At 48.0% G+C, this 23,754-nt stretch overlaps 1 protein-coding gene across 1 annotated transcript; it reads right to left on the bottom strand.

Annotated features, from left to right (window-relative positions):
- Positions 1–5,406: 5,406 nt before the first annotated feature.
- CD4 (CD4 molecule) lies at positions 5,407–22,542 on the bottom strand. Its single transcript, XM_083145644.1, has 9 exons — positions 22,421–22,542; positions 20,995–21,150; positions 17,377–17,514; positions 16,115–16,354; positions 14,659–15,003; positions 9,990–10,232; positions 7,719–7,843; positions 5,905–5,972; positions 5,407–5,824 (listed from the first exon to the last, which is right to left on the bottom strand). Exons 1-9 carry the CDS (start codon positions 22,470–22,472, stop codon positions 5,791–5,793), a joined length of 1,401 nt encoding a protein of 466 aa, XP_083001770.1. The 5' UTR covers positions 22,473–22,542; the 3' UTR covers positions 5,407–5,790.
- Between the last annotated feature and the right edge of the window lie 1,212 nt (positions 22,543–23,754).

Below are 23,754 nucleotides of genomic sequence, written 5' to 3'. Positions count from 1 at the left end.
ATTCTGAAGGTTCAGAAACTCATAAGAGAGTAACAGACACAGCCGACGCAGTATAGAAACAGTATACGCTAGCCCCAAAAAAGTCATAGAGAAAGAATATGCATTTGTAAAAGCTGAAATTATAATTGCACAGTTCTGAGCAGGAATTATGTAGAATGTTCTATGAGGAATGAAACTTCTTGTATAAATGTGAGTTTCGCTAACCCTTCAACACTATGCAGTTAGAAAACCTACAGGTATATTTTGGAAGGCTACCTGGGAAGGTTCACTGAAAGGTGGGTAGGCAGAGATGATCGGGGGAAGGGGGGTACACAATGGTCTCTCTCATGTTTGTAGATTTATATTTGAGACCTTGAGTTGGGTATGGGTAAAAACCGGACCAGACAGAACCCCGGCCCCGGAACACCGGACCAGGCAGGCTCCTTTCATCAATATCTGTTATTCTGGAGCTTGTAGTGTCCGGATCGGGGGGTGCCTTTCCGGGGGTGTCCTGTCCGGACACTACAAGCTCCAGAATGACAGATATTGATGAATGTAGCCTGCCTGGTCCAGCGTACCGGGGTTCTGTCCGGTCCGGTTTTTACCCATACCCTTAAGGTCTCAAATATAATTCATCGGGGGGGGGGGGGGGGGGGGCCTGTCCGGGGGCTGCTGTGACACCTGTCACCAGGGAGAGGAGTAAGGGGAGAATACAGCCTCCCTGTATGGTCCGGGGATGTAATAAAAACCGGAACGGTCCGCACCACACAGCGAGACTGTAATCTCCCCTTCCCCATGTCTCTGCACATTTTACATCTGCCCCCCTGCAGTGCACATGGTTTTGTCCTTCTAAGAAGGATTTTGTCAGAAAGAGTGAACTAGAATAAAGCCCATGGTGAGAGTGGGACTATGGGACATTCGTACATGTGAGAGTGGACTATGGGACATGGGGACATGGTGAGAGTGGATTATGGGGCATTGGGACATGGTGAGAGTGGACTATGGGACATTGGGACATTGTGAGAGTGGATTATGGGGCATTGGGACATGGTGAGAGTGGACTATGGGACATTGGGACATGGTGAGAATTTGACATTGCATTGACCGGAGTTGGAGGTCAAACCTGCTTGCAAGTCCAAACTCTGACCCCTCCCAGCAGCAGGGACAGGGCCGGCTCAAGGGACGCTCCATAGGAGCGGCCACGTTGGGTGCCAACGCCTAAGACCGGCCTCAGTCCAGGACGGACACAGGGGGAGGCAGGTGGTACCTGGGAAGTGTGGGGTCCAGGCAGTGTGAAGCACCCTGGGGGCTGTGGGTGAAGCGGCGGAGTGGGCAGTCCGCAGTGTCCGGGAAGTGCTGAGTGAGCGGACATTGCGGACAGCGGGGAAATGGTTGCATGCGAATCATCTCATGTGAAGGTTTTGACAGATGTTAAACTTCAAAGGTGGCACCTACACACATTCACATGATGTTCTGGAAAGTGTGTATTGGTGTTGCATTGGTGGATGGTGATGGCAGAAATAAGCTGACATTTTTCCTAGGGTTCCGAAAACTTTGAACTGGCCTTGGTTGCCACAGACGAACAGTAACAGTTCCTTCAGAGGGATGTTGGAGTGTGGGCTTGTTGATGTGCTATGTATGTGGACACAATTGGCTTTCTAGGTCTTGGAGAATGATGATAGAGATGTTCCAAACCTTCTAAAGAGGACAAGTGGAGAAATGGCCCACAGCAACCAATCAGCTTCTAGTTATCATTTGTCCAGGACATTCTATTATAATGATATAGATTTGTTGTCTTCAGAAGGTTTACAGCATATCCCATTATGTCCTAGCATCCTCTTCCTGGCTGAGGGAACAAGTTGGCTGTTGTTGACTTTGTCAGAGAAGTTCGATTTTTTTAAATTTGGCAGATGAGAACGTAATAGCTGAAATTTATCTTGGAGGAACCAAACCCGGTAACACGGTATGCTATAACAGTAGAAAATCAAACAAGGAAAAATCCAGGAGGCATGGTCATTACGACATGAGATTGGTTCACAGTAAGTAATAGACCAAAATCAATGTTCAAGTGTAGGGTCTGGCAACATATAGGGTGGGGCAGGAAATGGAGAAAGTGTTGCCAATGACCAGACCTCGATATTCCATGGAGGCACTTTAACCAGGGGTTAAATTGAGGGGACGGGGTGGAACTGAGTTCCACCACCTCTAATGGTGAGGTGAAAACATTTTAACCTCCCCATTGGCCCTGCACAGCAAGACATTGGTGACCAGTTTCCCTTAAACTTCAGCAGTGTCCTGGCTGAAACATGTGGTGCATACACACTGAACGATTTGACAAAGGACGAATGATCTAGGTACAGTATATAAGGTTTTTTAAAAGCTATCCGAATTGAGCTGCCTGCACAGTCGACGAACACCCTTGATGAATGACCCGTGGGATCGCGCATCGTCATTCATCCTCCGCAGCACCAAAGCCGACATCTATTTACATCAAGATGCCCCTGCATCATTTGCGTATTTTAGCACAGCTGCTGCACATGAAGACATAATGGTGGTTCCAAAAAAGCTGGGGCACACAACTCAGGCTGACCGTAAAGTCAACTGGGGTCAACTTTGTGCTGACCCCAATTGACATGCGGTCAGCCTGAATTTATGGTTCCCACCATAGATGCCTACATTAAAAACATAGGCGTCTAATGGTGGGAACCGGCCATAGACGCCCATGGTAAACTTACAACATGCGCTTCTATGAAGACACGCACAGCATATCAGGTGAGGAACTCCACTGGTGTCCGCTTCTAATATGCTGAGGGAAGTCAGGGTCCAAAGGTCGACATAAGTTTTTCATATTTTTGGGTGTCTATGCCGACACTATTATATTCTCCCTCCACGCCGTAGTGGATGGCAGGCATGAAATACCGCCTGTCGGCACATATTGGCTCAAATTTTTTTTTTTAAAAGCATGTCGACCTTTTTCATGGCGACATTTTGACCATGTTGACCTTTTGTCTGTCAACCTTTGGACCCTGTATACCTTTTCACTGACGACCTCTAGACCCCGTCGACCTTTTGACTGTTGACCTAGAGTCAATTTATCATGACTCCGGATACCAGTTTATACATAATCTAAAGGACACGTCACACCCTGAGGAAGGGCACAGCAGTGTCAGAAATGCGTTGGTGGTGAATGGAGCTGCTTTTTCCAGATTGCTTGTGCTACCTACCATTTGGCTGGAGATTCCATCGCTTGCTCATTCCAGGTAGGACTGTTGTGTTGGATGACCCCTTGCAATTTCCTGTATGAAATGCTCTTGGATTTTCTATATGAACTCGGAATAAATTTCCTATATATTTGCCCAAATCTGTCACACTGTGAGTGTGTATATCACTGGGCGGAGTCATAGAGTGACAGATGGGGCTAAATAGCCTATCAGCGCAGCTCTGGCCTCCCTCTCTCTCTGTCACTGTTACTGTCCCACCTATAGCTCTCCCCCCTGAGATGGCTAGCCAACAGACAGGCTGCACTGCTCAGCGGGTGGGACCCACTACATGGGACCCGATGGGAGTGGGACAAGAGGGGATTCGGCCGGGTGGCGGAGCTACAAGTGGCTTCTTTCTTTCTCAGCATGAGGGAGAGGAGAGGCTGCTGTATTCCAGGCCTGCCCAGCCAGCCTGCCCTGCACTTTGCATATACTGTAGGTAGACTGAGTGCTGTATGTGTGCATATATGTGGGGTGGTTAGTGTAAGGCTGGGGGGGGGGGGGTTAGACCGCAGGGCACGAGGGTTAAGCACTAGCAGGGAGGCGCAGAACTAGCCTGCAGGGGGGGGGGGGCTGTCTGAATGGAGGATTAGGTAGTGCGTCACTGTGATAGAGCGCAGGCCCCAGGGTGAAGGAGTGCATCAGTGTGATAGAACACAGCCCACAGGGTGAGGGAGTGCGACAGTGGGATAGAGCACAGGCTGTAGGGTGAGGGAGTGCATCAGTGTGATACAACACAGCCCGCAGGGTGAGGGAGTGCGTCAGTGTGATAGAGCACAGGCTGTAGGGTGAGGGAGTGCGTCAGTGTAATAGAGCACAGGCTGTAGGGTGAGGGAGTGCGTCAGTGTGAAGAGCGCCTGTAGGGCACGATGAATCACTTAGTTGTTTTTATTTTGTCACTGGATGTGTGTCTGCGGAGGGAATTTCTGTCTGATAAAGATCAGAGTTGCTGCAATAAAAGAAACCTTTAGATTCCTATAGGGACCATCTTTATAGGTGAATGGGATACAGGCAATTCCTCATAGTTGAAAGAAACCTTTATATGTGCATCACCCACGGTAATGAGGGGAGTGGTCCCCGTCCATCTTGGCATGCGACACGAGGATGTGACTATGTACAGTACAGAATGATTTCTTTTCTCTCTTTGAGAAACAAGTGATAAGAGTAAGTAAGTAAGTTTTATTTATAATAGTACATTTTCTCCAACAGGACTCAAGGCAATAACTTCCAATTATGTTGTCACTGTCATTATTTAAGGGTTATACCCACTCGAGTGGAGTGGAGGGGGTTTTAATCAGCTATTTGCTGGAGGGCACTCTCACATATGCTGATAGTTAAAGTGGCCATTGTGGGAATTTCCTGGTGGGCCCAACTCCCTGAGCCCCCCCTAGATTGTGTACTCCAATTATATTTTGTCACTGTACAGTACGTGAGGGTCTGTTACCAGCTGGAGCAGGACTACTAGGTATAAATATATATATATACGTGCCCTCCCATATGTTTATTACAGCGGCCTATACAAACTCTGCAGGAATATAACACCGGAAGGCCTCAGGAATATTACACTGCATTCCCAGGTCTGTCCACTAGAGATCACTGTTGTACATTATCATGCCCTATCAGTGATTACTATCTATAAGGGCCCACACCATGCGCTACAGTAGCCATGATCTCTGCAGGATGACTATGGGCCGCGCTTACAATAATGGCAACCAATCAGCTTCCATCTGTTATCTTCTAAAAGGTGCCAAATAAATAATAAGTACAATTGGATTGGTTGCTATGGGCAACATCCCATCTTCTCAAGTCACTTTTTTTGTCTCGTGCTAGTGATACCTTACACTATTATAAACGGCATTGGATAACCCAGACTTTTTGCAGGAACAAAAACAGCAGGACTCAGGATGTAGGTCCTCTCTAGTGCTAGTGAAACCTCCGTAGCGGTTGGCCACACCCCTTCCGGTGGCTGACCACACCCCTTAGGCATGGGCCCCTACCACGGTGCTTCCCCTTGGGGTCCTTCATGTCCCATAGACCACTCCCTGGACGATGGTAGCCTTTGAGCTGACCTTTACTTGATAATGAAGTAGAGAGACATAAATCACACTGGAGACAGATGAATTTCTTATGTTATATATATATATATTTTATTATAAAAAAACTGGTGCTTTATACTGTACAAGAGCGGTGCAATCATCTGGCGATTCCAGCAAGTCAGGGGTTAATGGGGGCAATGTACAACAGGTTAATATACTGGCTAAATGTTATGCAAAAGTTTCATGTAGTTTTGGTCATAATAATACAGTCTGCAGATCTCCATCATGAACAGTCTAGAGGAGCAATAGTCTGCAGGACACTCACAGAGAAAAGGTTCTGCATGTATATATGGGTTTTACAAGGAATAGATGGAGAACATCTCAGAGAGAGAGAGAGGCACATGCTGTGCAAGTTGCTAGAAGGACAGGCTGGGCATAATGTAGTCCCATCCGCCCCATTGTTAATCTGGCCACGAGGACAGCGCCATCCTTTGGTGCAATATTCTGCAGAGTAATCAGATGTTCTCCTTGAGCAGCTTGGGTGCAAATCTGAGAAAGAAGTAAATTAAAGTGGAGTCTGGAGGAACTGGTGCCGCCGGGTGCTTATTCACATAAAGACAGACACTTACCCCTTACACTGGCACCGCCTCTGTTGGTGCAAGTTCTGTAACAGCCAGGCCCGGTACCGTGCCCGCCGCTGTAAAGACAACCAACCATGATCAGTACAGCCAGAATCAGCGCATAGAGAATCAGCACACAGCACATGAGAGAATCATCCAGACACCGATATACTAGGGATGGCCATCGACCATCGATGATTTGAAATTGATGGTTTATGGCCGATGTAGAATAGTTTTGCCATTGATGGGGAGAACCGGATGGTACCCATCCATCGATGGCAAGCATAACCGAATAGTTTTGTTTCTGTTTTCCCCAAGGGGACTGGACACAGAGTATAGCTCCACCCCCAGCACCCATGAAGCCCCAGGATTGGCCCACAGGCCAATCAGTCAAAGAAAATCTATGACCATCGATATGTAAAACCATCATCTATTGCATAGTATACCACCATCGATGGCCAGTTGCACTATTGCTATCGATGGCAACCATCAATGACAATGGCAATAATAGCCTTCCATAGGATATACACTACACAGAGCAAACTGTATTACATACAGTATAAAATGATCATTCAACTATCGGAGGCCTCCACAATAGTGATAGATGGACTTCAATCATTTCATCAAAGTGTTATTTGATCATCTAGTTTATTTTAATATCTCCTGAATGTTCTAATGAGCAATTGGCAATTGAAAAATGATCCTCCAAGCCCTTAAATTCAATTTTCTTAAGTAATCCGATCACATTTCACATACTTGCAATGGTAAATGCAATCTGCCCGAATTTACTAAAATTAAATTAGGGTGGGAGCCCTGTGATAATAGCGCTATCTTGATATAGCATTATGTAGGCTTCTCTCCAGTTCCCCTACTCATGCACAGCCTTCCCTGCCTGCTGGCAGTGAAGGCTAAACTAGTATTGACCCCTGTGATCAGCCCTTGAATGTGAACTCAGATGCTGTGAAGCTGACATCACACTACTCCGAGGGTCACAGTGTCAGGTGACCTCTGTCCTCCCCGGTCATTGGCCCTGATGCTACAGGTAAGTCTAAAGGCCCCCATACACTAGGGCGACTTGTCCTTAGGACAAGTCGCCCCCGACTTCCCCCTGAGCTTCCCCGGGGAGCGGGGGGGGGGGGGGGGCTACAGAGCAGGGCTGCTAGTGGGAGCAGGGGGGGCTGGGGACGCTGCGGGGGACACAGGCGGCATAGAGCCGGGCAGGGGGAGCCGGCGGGAGCTGTCAGTGCTAGAAAAAAAAGCCTATACAATGAATGGGCAGCCTGTGATTGGCTGAGCGCTCTCTCAGCCAATTGCTGACTGGCTGAGAGAGCGCTCAGCCAATCACAGGCCGCCCATTCATTGTATGGGCTTTTTTTTTATTCAGTACTGACAGCTCCCAGCTCCCCCTGCCAGGCTCTATGCCGCCTGTGTCCCCCGCAGCGTCCCCAGCCCCCCCTGCTCCCTCCACCGCCGCGCTGCCCCACTAGGTCCCAAGTCGGGTGGTCGGACGTGCAGCAGGTCCGACCACCCGACGCAGATCCGATGCGCACGGGACCGCGCATCGGATCTAAAGGGGACATCAAAACTAGCCGATTTTGGTCCGATTTTGGCCAGATCCGACTGATCTGGCCGAAATCTGACCAAAATCGGCTAGTGTATGGGGGCCTTAAGCGAGGAGGGCACACAATACTGGTCCTTCGTACTATCAGAGATCCTACTGTGCCAGTTCCCATATATCACTCCTAGCCACAACGACATTCCTTCAGGCTGCGTCTAGTATAGCACATGAAGGTAGAGGAAGGGACAAGGATTCCATTACTCACCATCCTGCGGCACCGAGCTGTCATTACAGTGATGGTCACCACAAACAACAACAGAACAAGGACTCCGACTCCAACCGTGACCCAGAACAGCGAGTGAGAGACATCCACTAAGCCAGCCGGCACCGCTGAGGAAGGAACAAATGCTGCTCAGTGTGGAATGGATGAGGCACCGCCTGTAGTCCACATTTTGTCATATTGGAGGCTAACATTGAGCAGTAAAGGTTAAGAGCACCTGGCGCTTAATAATACATAGCAACAGTCTACATTCCACACATTTATTCCACAATAACACATACAGTATAAAATACAAATACCTCCCGGGGGTTAGACGATTCAACAGCATAAACATAATAAGATAATTATTGGTAAAACGGCGTCCAGGCTCAGTAGCTGCTTATATAGGAAGCTCACGGAGGTCATTTCCCTCATACACGCTCAGAAATAACGAGCAGTGTAAGGAAAAAATATCTTATTCATCTATGGATGGATTATTCCAGTAACGATAATCACAGAAAGTCATTGTGAGAAAGAGATGTGCACAGGCAAACTCTAGGTTGAGACTATATAAAAACCGGACCCGGACTAGACTCTGGACTGCCGGACAGGACAGCAAAATCTGCAGTCCGGACCCTACAAGCTCCGGACTGCAGATTTTGATGTCCTGTCCGGGGGGTGCCTTGTCCAGGGGGGTCCCTGTGATAGTTATCACCAGGGACATGGGGGAGGGGAGATTACAGCCTCCCCGTGTGGTCCGGACCGTCCGGTTTTCGCTACATGCCCGGACCATACAGGGAGACTTGATTCTACTACTCCTCCTCTACTTGGTGACAGGTGTCACAGGCAGCCCCCCGGGACAGGACACCCCCCAGACCTGACGCTACAAGGTCCAAAATGCAGAGTTTGATGTCCCGTCCGGCAGTCCGGGGGTTTTGTCCTGGTCCGGTTTTTACCTTGGTTAATTGTTAGCACATACCAAAGGTATGGTCAACTCCAAGGGCCCGATTCAGGTTGAGAAGCTGCCTGCCCGAACACCATCCCCCCATCCCCCCCCCCCCCCCACAGCTACCATTTCCCCTTGGTACCATGCAAAGGGATGTGTAGCAAGGACACATCCCCTCACATGCCCCATAGCAGGAGAACATCAGCTGCCCGTCCGGGAAAGTCGCTCCACATTACGTTCTCGCAGGCTGTTTACTGCATGTTAATAACTAGGGCACTGGAAACTTGGAGTTGGCCGAATGTGGCTGAAATCCCCTTTGGTATGTGCTAACAATGAACCAAGAGTTTGCCTGTGCACAGGATAAAATAACACTTTACTGGAATAATCCATCCATATACAGGTCTCTCTCCCCAGATCAGCACACGGTGCTGAGCTGGGGAGAGAGGCTGTACTGCGGCGGCCGCCTGTCATCTCTCTCCCCACTGCTCAGCTCCCTGCAAAGGAGGAGCGGAACCCAGGACCCTCCAGCAGACCCGGGCTGGGTAAAAAGTACCCGCTCCTCACCCCCTCTCGTCGCCACTGTCCATAAATGAATGAGATTTTTTTCCCCTGAAACGTTATACACTGCTCATTATTTCTGAGCGTGTATGAGGGAAATAACCTCTCTATATAAGCAGCTACTGAGCGTGGACACCGTTTTAGCAATAATTCTCTTATTTTTATGCTATTGAATCATCTAACCCCCGGGAGGTATTTGTATTTGATATGTGTTATTGTGTAATACATGTGATGAATTTATCTGTTTGGGAGGCTTGTGTGGCAGTTAATATACATTCTCTGGATCTCCTACCTCTATTGTCTCCTCTCCTGGAGAAGCCCAGAGAGGAGACTCTCTGCAGTTTTCTGGGGGCGGGACTTACTGTCGTTAAGCCCCACCCAGATTAAGCCCCACCCCATTCGAGTAAAATACTGCTATTTGCGGCTCTCAGGGGAGGGGGCTAAACTAAATGACACGATTGGCGTAATTTCAGCTCCACCCCTTCCACGAAAAGCCACAAATGCCGGTATTTGACCGCCAAAGGTGGGGGGCATGGGGGCTGATGCGGGGGGTACTAAGTGTGGGAGTCTTGCCCACCCTTCCGATTTTTGGGACCCTCCCGGCTAGTCCAGGAGGGTAGGTATGTTCAGGGCACCACAATGTAATACTTTTTGGCACAGTATTTTAGTTTTTTTTATCAATGTAATGGTGCCCATACACCACACACTTGTGTCTGAGGCATAAGCTGGACCTGTTTTCCATTCCTTACATTTAGTAATGGCTGAACACTCACCCAGCATTAGCCTGGCACTGGTCTTCTTCTCTGCTTGAACCATTACACTGCAGGTCCAGTTCCCCATAGTCTCCGGCACAGCTGTGACTTCCGTGGCCAAAGTACTTTTCCCCGCTTGGCCACAGATCTCAGGTTCTTTGTCTGTATGTGACCAGCAGAGAATCCCACTCGGGTCTATGCAGGTAACGTCACACAGGAGAGTAACATTGGACTCCATCCTGATATCAGCGGGTGACACGGACACTGGAAAAGAGATCAGTCAATAAAGTCCTAACACAGCATACTGTAGGTAATACAAGACAGACGTGCAGCCCCAGATATTCCGTACTGTAGGTAATACAAGACAGACGTACAGCCCCAGATATTCCGTACTGTAGGTAATACAAGACAGACGTACAGCCCCACATATTCCATACTGTAGGTAATACAAGACAGACGTACAGCCCCAGATATTCCATACTGTAGGTAATACAAGACAGACGTACAGCCCCACACATTCCGTACTGTAGGCAATACAAGACAGACGTACAGCCCCACATATTCCATACTGTAGGTAATACAAGACAGACGTACAGCCCCAGATATTCCGTACTGTAGGTAATACAAGACAGACGTACAGCCCCAGATATTCCGTACTGTAGGTAATACAAGACAGACGTACAGCCCCAGATATTCCATACTGTAGGTAATACAAGACAGACGTACAGCCCCACATATTCCATACTGTAGGTAATACAAGACAGACGTACAGCCCCAGATATTCCGTACTGTAGGTAATACAAGACAGACGTACAGCCCCAGATATTCCGTACTGTAGGTAATACAAGACAGACGTACAGCCCCACATATTCCATATTGTAGGTAATACAAGACAGACGTACAGCCCCAGATATTCCATACTGTAGGTAATACAAGACAGACGTACAGCCCCAGATATTCCATACTGTAGGTAATACAAGACAGACGTACAGCCCCAGATATTCCATACTGTAGGTAATACAAGACAGACGTACAGCCCCACATATTCCATACTGTAGGTAATACAAGACAGACGTACAGCCCCAGATATTCCATACTGTAGGTAATACAAGACAGACGTACAGCCCCAGATATTCCATACTGTAGGTAATACAAGACAGACGTACAGCCCCAGATATTCCGTACTGTAGGTAATACAAGACAGACGTACAGCCCCACATATTCCGTACTGTAGGCAATACAAGACAGACGTACAGCCCCAGATATTCTGTACTGTAGGTAATACAAGACAGACGTACAGCCCCAGATATTCCATACTGTAGGTAATACAAGACAGACGTACAGCCCCAGATATTCTGTACTGTAGGTAATACAAGACAGACGTACAGCCCCAGATATTCCATACTGTAGGTAATACAAGACAGACGTACAGCCAGAGATATTCCATACTGTAGGTAATACAAGACAGACGTACAGCCCCAGATATTCCGTACTGTAGGTAATATAAGACAGACGTAGAGCCCCAGATATTCCGTACTGTAGGTAATACAAGACAGACGTACAGCCCCAGATATTCCGTACTGTAGGTAATACAATACAGACGTACAGCCGCAGATATTCCGTACTGTAGGTAATACAAGACAGACGTACAGCCCCAGATATTCCATACTGTAGGTAATACAATACAGACGTACAGCCGCAGATATTCCGTACTGTAGGTAATACAAGACAGACGTACAGCCCCAGATATTCCATACTGTAGGTAATACAAGACAGACGTACAGCCGCAGATATTCCGTACTGTAGGTAATACAAGACAGACGTACAGCCCCAGATATTCCATACTGTAGGTAATACAAGACAGACGTACAGCCGCAGATATTCCATACTGTAGGTAATACAAGACAGACGTACAGCCCCAGATATACTGTACTGTAGGTAATAGAAGACAGACGTACAGCCCCAGATATTCCATACTGTAGGTAATACAAGACAGACATACAGCCCCAGATATTCCATACTGTAGGTAATACAAGACAGACATACAGCCGCAGATATTCCATACTGTTGGTAATACAAGACAGACGTACAGCCCCAGATATTCCGTACTGTAGGTAATACAAGACAGACGTACAGCCCCAGATATTCTGTACTGTAGGTAATACAAGACAGACGTACAGCCCCAGATATTCCATACTGTAGGTAATACAAGACAGACGTACAGCCCCAGATATTCTGTACTGTAGGTAATACAAGACAGACGTACAGCCCCAGATATTCCATACTGTAGGTAATACAAGACAGACGTACAGCCAGAGATATTCCATACTGTAGGTAATACAAGACAGACGTACAGCCCCAGATATTCCGTACTGTAGGTAATATAAGACAGACGTAGAGCCCCAGATATTCCGTACTGTAGGTAATACAAGACAGACGTACAGCCCCAGATATTCCGTACTGTAGGTAATACAAGACAGACGTACAGCCCCAGATATTCTGTACTGTAGGTAATACAAGACAGACGTACATCCCCAGATATTCCGTACTGTAGGTAATACAAGACAGACGTACAGCCCCAGATATTCCGTACTGTAGGTAATACAAGACAGACGCACAGTCCGGTCCCTCTCCGGTCGCTCCTTCTCCGTCTCCACTCCGAGCTCCTCCTCTCCTACTACCTCGCAGCCAGTCGGTGTTCCCCAAGGGTCAGTCCTTGGCCCTCTCCTCTTCTCCCTCTACACCACCTCTCTGGGCACCCTCATCAGCTCCTATGGTTTCTATTACCACCTTTATGCTGATGATACCCTAATCTATCTCTCCACCCCCGACCTATCCCCATCACTCCTGTCCAAGTTCTCTGAATGCCTCACGGCCATCTCAGCCTGGATGACCCAACGCTTCCTGAAACTAAACATGGCTAAAACTGAACTTCTAATCTTCCATCCCCCGAACATCCCCTCTTCTCCCACTATCTCCATCAGCATTGGTGAAACCGAGATCACCTCCACCGACCAAATGCGCTGCCTCGGTGTCATCATTGACTCCTCCCTCTCTTTCACCACCCACATTCGTGCTCTCTCACAGTCTTGCCGCTTTCACCTACGCAAAATCTCACGCATCAGACCATTCCTCTCCACTGACGCGACCAAAATTCTCATTCACTCTCTTGTCATCCCCCGCCTTGACTACTGCAACATCCTTCTCTCTGGGCTACCTCTCACCCGCCTCGCACCTCTCCAATCCATTCTTAACGCTGCTGCTAGACTCATCTTCCTCTTCCGCCGTTCTACCTCTGCCTCCCCCCTCTGTCTATCTCTTCACTGGCTCCCCATTCCTTTAAGTTCTCTTTAAACTCCTCATCAACAAGGCTCTCTCCTCCTCCACCGCTCCTTACCTCTCTTCACTGATCTCTATCCACACTCCCTCCCGTCCTCTTCGCTCCATCGCTGACCGCCGACTGACCTCTCACCTTATCACCTCCTCCCACTCCCGTGTCCAAGACTTCTCTCGCACTGCCCCCCTGCACTGGAACAACCTCCCGCCACCCATCAGGCTTTCTGATTCCCTTACCTCCTTCAAGCGCTCCCTCAAAACCCACTTTTTTCGACTAGCCTATCCCTCCTCCTAACCTCTTTTGATCCTCCTATCCTGCCTCCGTTCCCATCCGTTCCTACTTATCCTATTGTTTTTCGTTCGTCCACCCACCTCCTTTTAGTATGTTAACTCTTATGAGTAGGGTCCTCCTTCCTCACGTACTCACCCTACCTCTTTACCTCACCTGTGCTCCTGTCCTGTTCTTCCCTTCCTCTACTTCATCTTCAGTCTCCTCGACAATTTTGACACCTACTTCTGAACTGATGCTGATTTTAGTTCTACCAGCAATACCCCTATTTATACTGTATTTTTCAACACACCCTGTACGTTACCTTGTAATTTGTTTTTTGTTTGCTATGTACGGCACTGTGGACACTTTGTGGCGCCTTATAAATAAACGTACTACTACTACAGTCCAACATATTCCATACTGTAGGTAAAACAAGACAGACGTACATAATACAAGACAGACGTACAGCCCCACATATTCCATACTGTAGGTAATACAAGACAGACGTACAGCCGCAGATATTCCATACTGTAGGTAATACAAGACAGACGTCCAGCCCCAGATATTCCATACTCTAGGTCAGTGAAGGCTAACCTTGACACTCCAGCTGTTTTATCATGGCCAAATAGCAAAACTGTGGCAAGGCATGCTGGGATGTGTAGTTCAACAACATACTGGGACCATGGGCGGGATGTATTAATATACATCGCCGCCCTTCGCCGGCTGTCCGCCGCGATGCCAGCACATATGTACTAACATATGCGGCTGGCATTGCGATGCGGTCTCCGTCACCTCCCTACCGCCTGTGCACCAGCCATTGGTGAGGAAGTCCAGGAACAGAGCATTGTGTCCCTCCTGGAATGGGTCGTGTTGGGCGGTATGGACCACTATAATTCACATATATGGATGAAGCTTGTGAATGTGAGTGAGTAGGTGATGGGAGTATTAGAAGCCATTGAGGGGGCAGAAGCTGTAGTCAATGGGAAAGAGGATGTTGGCCAGGTCAACTGCAAAACATGGAAATACAGTGTAGCCAACTAATTGCTTTACTGCCCAGTAATGTACCGGGAGCAATCGTCGTACCTGTGAGATTAGCCAGACACACGCGTGTCCTCAGCGTCTTCTCTCTCCTGCCCACCTTCAGGGCGATCGCCAGCTCGTAATGACCGCTGCTGGGGTTGGGAAGACTAATACTCAGGTCCTGCAGCTGCTTCGGAGGGGTCTTCTTGTGGCATATTTCAGGCCAGCATGCCGCCCCCGCAGTGACCTCGAGTTCTTTAATCGCCTTGGACTGGTAAGTGATGTTCCCCCCTACTGTGCTCACTCCATTGGACAGAGGTAGTTGCTGCACCTTAAAGTTGAAGATCCATGGGATAGTGACCGGGTGGTTTCCTGTCATGTACACAATGGCTGGAGAAGCCTCAGGACCTGTATATATGGACAAAGGGGGATAACGGTGATGGGCAGCCGGGATATTAGGATAAAGCTGTGATACCTGACTGCTGACATAAACGTGGAACGGGACAAAGGAGGAAGTCAGAACGGGCCTGTCCCAGTGACTCACTAACGGGCCACCTAGGTGAATATATATTCCTTATTGTTATAGGAATACAACATGTTGTCTCTATGGGGGTGATTCTGGTTAGCTCGCTAAGCAGTGAAATCGTTGGCCATTCCCAACAGCTGCTGATGTCACGTGACATCAGCGGCCCGCCCTGTCTTCGTCCGGCAGCCTGCACACATGAGTCCGTTTCCTCTGACTGACTCAGGGGGTTGCGTATTTGCCGGGGCGGTGTCATAAGGACAAATTAAAATCAGGGCCTATGATATGTGCTTTTATTAGGGATTGCACTATCTAGTCTAGGACAACATTTCTCCGGAGTGGACTGTTCGCACTAATGAGTTGCTGCATACAGTGTGTGGCATATATGGGTTACTAGTTAACTTGTGTCTCCTATGCTTTGCCTGTAAAGGTCCATACACACTGGGCAACTATGCCCAGTGTGTATGGACACCGCTGTCATCACTGGGGGGAACGCTGCTCAGTGCATACACACAGCCGCTTTCCCCCTGCCCAGCGCAGTCATCGGGGGGAAGGTATAGTGCAGCAGGAGGGCGCCGCTCATCGCCGCGGCATACACACTGGGCGGCTTTGAGCTGAAAGCCGCTCAAACTTGCTGTTTTGAGAGGCATTCAGCTCAAAGTTGCCCAGTGTGTACGGGCCTTAACTGCTAGGGTAGGGTGCTGCCCAGGTGGCCTGTTCCTTGGAACATTTGCTGACTGCAGAAGCGACAGGGAGACTAAACTTACTCTGGCCTCATGAGTGGGGAATAGAGTTGGTGCTTGTTGTACTTGGACAGACCTCCATGGATGACTCCATTCATTTTTTCTTTCATTAGGTAGGGCCTGCCGAGGGCCCACCAAGGGCCTATTGAGCCAGGACACCAGTGACCGCAGCATATTACGGTAATTATATGATCTGCTCAGCCTTAGATTCTGCACCTAATTCTGTGCTGCATCTCTGTATGCTGGTTCCTACCTGTAACTGTGATCTTTGTACTGATCTTCACTTCATCTCCACCATCGATGTTTATGCGGCAATCGTAACTACCGCTGTCTTCTAACTGAACATCTTTCAGCACCAGTTTGCCGTCCGTATCGATGAGTTTACCACCCTTCATCCAGGAGACTTGCAAACCAGACACTTTCTCAGTGGACGACTTAATGGACAATTCCAGGTCTTCTGACGAAATGAGTTCGGTTGAAGGGTTTGCTAATACTGAAGAACAAAATGATTGTTATTTCAGAATGTAAAGGCTTAAAATGTACATGTCTTCTCCCCCCCCCCCCCCCACAAAACGTCCGCCCCCATACAGTAGACAGTTTTTGAGAATGCTACAGGAGACAGGGGCCTTCTCTAGCATCCTCAAAAACTGTCTGATATATGGGGGCGGACATTTTGTTATCTGTATTCATTAGCAGCAAAAGCCAGGAGGGTAGCCGGGACCGCAGACAAGACAAGTATCAAACCTTCTACAGTGTGGACATGTGGTTAACCACCATAGCAACCAATTGGATTACAGCTGTTATTGTATTGAACAAATACTAGATAAATGATACCTAAAAGCTGAGGAACATCCCCAACATACCTCTTTAGAAGGTGTGATACATTTACACTCAGGGGATATTCAATCCGGGACTCCGACTGCCACTCAGATTGCCCCGACTGTCGGAATCCTGGGCCATTTTTGGTTCTTCTGACAGTAACTCCACAGCCAAAATTCAATGTTCCGGGGCTGTCGAGTGTTGGAAAGTCCGAGGACTGGTGAAAACACATCTGTTTTGTTGGAAAATGGCTGTGGATCCGACAACTCAGGCCCATTCCGACAATACAGACTCACCTCCACAGGGAGCCGGGTCTGTAGGAGGCGAGTCCCGGCTCCCTGTGCCGATATTTCCACTGTCGGAAATACTGTCAGACATTGAATACCCCCCTCAGTGCAGTAAATATTTAATTTGGATTATATTTTTTCAACCAATGGTGTTCAACCAATCATCTGAGTGGTGTCTGTATGTTCTTTCAGCTTTCCCCACATACCCTTAGAGGTGCCGGAGGTGGCATTTAGCGACTATGATAGGGAAACTAGATTTTATGCTCCAAATAATATTATTATTATTATTAATTGTCTAAATGGGATGAGAAGGAAAATAAAACTGTAAAATACTAATGGTGAACATTTCGATTGCCTCGTTTCCCAGCCCTCCTCTGATAAACCCCCCATTTCTGCCACCATCACTCACCTTCGACAACAAAAAGTTCCACGGTTCGTACAACAGCCTTATCTTTTATGCAACTGAAAGTGCCGGAGTCCGACAGTTGTACCTTAGACACTTTCAAGTCATTTGTTTTGTGAGATGGGACGCTAAAACGATCACCATCTGTAAAACGAATCAACAATAAAACCAGATTATTATTATTATTATGATGTGATGCTGTCTGCTGAGCGATCGTGCTGTGAGGCTTTGCCTATATTTAATAGGCAGAGTCCCGCAATTTAAAGAAAGTCAGTGCAAGCACAGGCTCTCCCTGTGGGCGATAGCGATGTGCAGGGCGCCAAGAACCCTTGCACCGGCCCTGAGTACAGGCTGCACACTCGGCGGCTGTCAGTGCTATAGTACAGGCTGCACACTCGGTGGCTGTCAGTGCTATAGTACAGGCTGCACACTCGGCGGCTGTCAGTGCTATAGTACAGGCTGCACACTCGGCGGTTGTCAGTGCTATAGTACAGGCTGCACACTCGGTGGTTGTCAGTGCTATAGTACAGGCTGCACACTCGGTGGTTGTCAGTGCTATAGTACAGGCTGCACACTTGGCGGCTGTCAGTGCTATAGTACAGGCTGCACACTCGGTGGTTGTCAGTGCTATAGTACAGGCTGCACACTCGGCGGCTGTCAGTGCTATAGTACAGGCTGCACACTCGGCGGCTGTCAGTGCTATAGTACAGGCTGCACACTCGGTGGTTGTCAGTGCTATAGTACAGGCTGCACACTCGGTGGCTGTCAGTGCTATAGTACAGGCTGCACACTCGGTGGTTGTCAGTGCTATAGTACAGGCTGCACACTCGGTGGTTGTCAGTGCTATAGTACAGGCTGCACACTCGGCGGCTGTCAGTGCTATAGTACAGGCTGCACACTCGGTGGTTGTCAGTGCTATAGTACAGGCTGCACACTCGGTGGTTGTCAGTGCTATAGTACAGGCTGCACACTCGGCGGCTGTCAGTGCTATAGTACAGGCTGCACACTCGGTGGTTGTAAGTGCTATAGTACAGGCTGCACACTCGGTGGCTGTCAGTGCTATAGTACAGGCTGCACACTCGGTGGCTGTCAGTGCTATAGTACAGGCTGCACACTCGGTGGCTGTCAGTGCTATAGTACAGGCTGCACACTCGGTGGTTGTAAGTGCTATAGTACAGGCTGCACACTCGGTGGCTGTCAGTGCTATAGTACAGGCTGCACACTCGGTGGTTGTCAGTGCTATAGTACAGGCTGCACACTCGGTGGCTGTCAGTGCTATAGTACAGGCTGCACACTCGGTGGTTGTCAGTGCTATAGTACAGGCTGCACACTCGGCGGCTGTCAGTGCTATAGTACAGGCTGCACACTCGGTGGTTGTAAGTGCTATAGTACAGGCTGCACACTCGGTGGCTGTCAGTGCTATAGTACAGGCTGCACACTCGGTGGCTGTCAGTGCTATAGTACAGGCTGCACACTCGGTGGCTGTCAGTGCTATAGTACAGGCTGCACACTCGGTGGTTGTAAGTGCTATAGTACAGGCTGCACACTCGGTGGCTGTCAGTGCTATAGTACAGGCTGCACACTCGGTGGCTGTCAGTGCTATAGTACAGGCTGCACACTCGGCGGCTGTCAGTGCTATAGTACAGGCTGCACACTCGGCGGCTGTCAGTGCTATAGTACAGGCTGCACACTCGGCGGCTGTCAGTGCTATAGTACAGGCTGCACACTTGGCGGCTGTCAGTGCTATAGTACAGGCTGCACACTCGGTGGCTGTCAGTGCTATAGTACAGGCTGCACACTCGGCGGCTGTCAGTGCTAATAGTACAGGCTGCACACTCGGTGGCTGTCAGTGCTATAGTACAGGCTGCACACTCGGCGGCTGTCAGTGCTATAGTACAGGCTGCACACTTGGCGGCTGTCAGTGCTATAGTACAGGCTGCACACTCGGTGGCTGTCAGTGCTATAGTACAGGCTGCACACTCGGTGGCTGTCAGTGCTATAGTACAGGCTGCACACTCGGTGGTTGTCAGTGCTATAGTACAGGCTGCACACTCGGTGGCTGTCAGTGCTATAGTACAGGCTGCACACTCGGTGGTTGTCAGTGCTATAGTACAGGCTGCACACTCGGTGGTTGTCAGTGCTATAGTACAGGCTGCACACTCGGCGGCTGTCAGTGCTATAGTACAGGCTGCACACTCGGTGGTTGTCAGTGCTATAGTACAGGCTGCACACTCGGTGGTTGTCAGTGCTATAGTACAGGCTGCACACTCGGTGGTTGTCAGTGCTATAGTACAGGCTGCACACTCGGCGGCTGTCAGTGCTATAGTACAGGCTGCACACTCGGTGGTTGTCAGTGCTATAGTACAGGCTGCACACTCGGCGGCTGTCAGTGCTATAGTACAGGCTGCACACTCGGTGGTTGTAAGTGCTATAGTACAGGCTGCACACTCGGCGGCTGTCAGTGCTATAGTACAGGCTGCACACTCGGCGGCTGTCAGTGCTATAGTACAGGCTGCACACTCGGTGGTTGTAAGTGCTATAGTACAGGCTGCACACTCTGCGGCTGTCAGTGCTATAGTACAGGCTGCACACTCGGCGGCTGTCAGTGCTATAGTACAGGCTGCACACTCGGTGGTTGTAAGTGCTATAGTACAGGCTGCACACTCGGCGGCTGTCAGTGGCGAGTGAGCAGTGGCAGAGGGAGGACAACGCTGGAGCAGGTAAGTATGTGACACAGGTAATTACAGTGTAAAAGGGGTGCTTATTAAGGTTTTTTTGGAACTAGGACCGGTCCAAGAGCCCGATGCTGGTTTCAGGGGGCCCCTACACTTTTCCCATGTATTTTGGAACCACGACCGGCTCAATGAGTCCGGGGCTACTTTTGATCAGGAGGGGGGAGACACCGCACTCTTTTTTTTTATCTTCACTTAAGGCCCCCATCCATTAGTGAAAGGTATCACATGTGGTACCTTGAGATCGCGATACCCCGCGATCTCACGTGGCGGCTCCCGGGGGAGAGGATCACATAGGATACATTGTATGCAGCCATTTTGCATACAATGTATCTCATGCGATCCTAGCAGGGCTAACGGTCTGCGACAAATATTCGTGGCAGCCAGTCAGATCTGCGACTGCGACGCCAGGGGACATGCCTCACATCGCAATCGCAGGTAAATGACATGCGATGTGCCACTTTTTATGCGATCCGTTTCAGCAAAAAGTGGCCATATCGCACTAGTGGATGGCAGTCTTAACACTTTTTGGGGACCAAAACAGTGAGATCTGTGCATAGTTCTTTCAAATTCAGCAGCCTGAACCTATTTTTGGTGGTTTAACATTTACCAAAAATCGCACCCTATTACATTTGCGAAATTCTATAGTTTATAATGGAAAAACATCTGGATGCAAATTGTAATGTGCGATTTTTACCGCTAAATGTGCAAATTAATTCGCACTTCGCACGCTATTACATTTGCAAATTCGTTATGCAAATTCGTAAAAAAAGTTAACCCTAAAATCGCAAAAGTCACAAAATACTTTTTAAATGTTTGGGGGACGATGTAGCCTGTAAGCCAAGTAAATACAATCACCGTGGCTGTTACCGATCCTTACAGTGTCTATTACCTTTCGTACTCAGAAATTTGAAATAATTTAAGTATTTCAGAAGCTGAGCATTGTTCTTGTTCCACTGAATAACACCCTTGGTTTCCACACCACACGGCAGCGAGACATCCGTTCCAGTCACTGCTACCATCTTCTCATTGGATGCCAGAGACAGCCCTGCAATACAATATACTCATAAATCAGTAATATTCGCATCTACGGCCCGTGCACCGATCACACTGTAAATGGTGCTAAATGTGCGTTTGGGTACAGATAATCCGGTGATAAATCTTTGGGTAATCTGGTGTTACATCTGCCCCCCTGCAGTGCACATGGTTTTGTCCATCTAAGAAGGATTTTGTCAGAAAGAGTGAACTAGAATAAGGCCCATAATGTGTAAGGAACATTACAGTGTGTGGCGTAATGTGGCCACACCTCTTTTGTCATCTAGCCACTCCTCTAGTTTCATGTGACCACACCCCATCGTGACACATAAACACGTCCATTTTTTGGCACTCGCCGCTATCAGTACCAAAAATAAAAAGCTTCTACTTGCACCATTGTCTTCCCCAGCTTATCAGTCCTGCTCTATCACTGAGAATTATAAACTTGGCAAGAATCTATTTGACATATAAAATCTGTGGGTCAGCAGCTATAGCAATACACATACGTATCTACTTTTGAAAACTAGAAAGATTACAGTAGGGTGCGCTGCGAAGGTGTAAGTCCCACTCTGCCCAAGAGGTGTGTCTAGCTTCACATATGGGTGTGTGTCTATGCTTAAATGCTTGATGTTGGGAGATATTTCTATATAACATTAGTAACTGTTTATTTTGGTAAGTTTTGCAAGTATTGATGCTAACATTGCTGTGTTTCTTGTTTGCAACTATATAGTCGCTGTGATATTTCTTTACTTCTCACTCAGCATCAGCGGCTGGTTGACGGTTCAGCGGCGCTGCCCGTACCCGGGGACATAGCGGTGGGTTTTTATTGGGGAGCGCTCCCCAGAAAAAACTCACCCAGTGGGGAGCGCTCCCTAAAAAAAAAACCACCACTGAAGGTGTTAATAGAATGCAATAAATTCCAAATGCTATTTGACCTTGTGTGAATTCATCCCTAAGCATATAAATATTTTTTTGGCGTATTAAATGTCATTTTATTGTGAACACTGACAGTCTGACAGTCTGCAACTATATTTATTGCATGTGCTGATTTCCCATACCAGTATAACATTAGACAAATCAGTATGGACATATATATAAAAATTCTTACCCTGCCTAAGTCACTTACTAAAAGTAGAAAAGCAGCAGCAGCATGCTATAGGTCAGTGCACACCAGCACAGAAGACCCTGTGTGATCATGTGTTGTCTCGCTCTCTCCAGTCAGGGGTTTTCAGAAGGAGGGATAATGAGTCATCAGAAGGGATACTTATCCGCATAACACTTACATGTTTGGAAATACAGGAGGTAAATGCTGATTTTCAGTAATGTCTCCTTCATATCTAAAGGTCCAAGTTGGGTTTGTTGCCTTAAATTTTTTATCTGCACCTAGAATATGTCAGAAGATCTGTGGACAAGATACATAGTAAATAACTGCTCAGCACAAAATGAAGCTTCTGATTTTTTCAATTTACAGTAGGGACATCATGTAGTAATGGTTATTCCAGACAAAGGGTTGGTGCGCAGGATATTGTATTTGATCCATTAATCATTGACAATGTTATTATTATTATTATAATTTTATTTATAAGGTGCCACAAGTGTTTCGCAGCGCCGTACAAAGGAACAGTACAGGGAGACAAAACTTGGCATAACATTGAATAAATAACAAAAATACAGTACAAATAAAGAGCTCCACAGTTCAATACACATTACAGCTTAAATGTAAGTAGTGAGGACTCAATAAACATACTATAAGAGGCTTGAGGCCAATGATGGAGATGAGTATGCAGACGAAGATGGTCACTGAGTGTTGGAGGAGCTTACAATCTAGTAGGAAGGGGAGATAGACAGATTACAAGAGGTGCAAGCGAGTGGGTGGTGGTTAGATAGCAGAATGTAAACAGGCAAGAGGTCGGAGAACCAGCTGGTTTATGCAGTGGAAGGTTATGCTTTGATGAATAGGTGAGTTTTCAGTGCCCGTTTGAAGCTTTGCAAGGTCGGGGAGAGTCTAATGGAGCGAGGGAGTGCGTTCCACTGAAGGGGTGCAGCACGGGGAAAGTCCTGTACTCTAGCATGGGAAGCAGTGATCAGGGAGGAGGAGAGACGACAGTCGTCAGCCGACCGTAGAGGGCGGGAGGGTGTATGAATGGAGATGAGGTTAGAGATATATGGAGCAATGGAATTAGAGATGGCCCTGTATGTGAGTGGGAGGTATTTGAAGAGGATTCTGTAGGGGAATGGGAGCCAGTGCAGATTTTGTTGAAGGGGAGTGGCAGAATTAGAGCGGCGGGAGAGGAAGATAACCCTGGCTGCTGCAGAGTTGAGGACAGATTGGAGAGGAGCCAGTTGGGACCAAGCGAGGCCGGTGAGGAGAGTATTGCAGTGTTCAATTTTTGGTAATCCTATTGGCCTAGTGTTTTTATCAATGTTATATTTTATCATCAAAAATTGTTAAGCAAGAGAAACGTCACTAAAAACACTTTTAGCACAAACACAAACTCTCACACAAACATACAATATACACTACCAGTCAAATGTTTGGGGTCACTTAGAAATGTCCTTATTTTTTAAAGAAAAGCACATATTTTTTTTCAATGAAGATAACATTAAATTAATCGGA

This window comes from Crinia signifera, chromosome 6 (genome assembly GCF_055691185.1).
Source record: "Crinia signifera chromosome 6, ASM5569118v1, whole genome shotgun sequence".
NCBI lineage: Eukaryota > Metazoa > Chordata > Amphibia > Anura > Myobatrachidae > Crinia > Crinia signifera.
The sequence above is the reverse complement of the archived record's forward strand: the minus strand, read 5'-3'. Positions and strand labels throughout refer to the sequence as shown.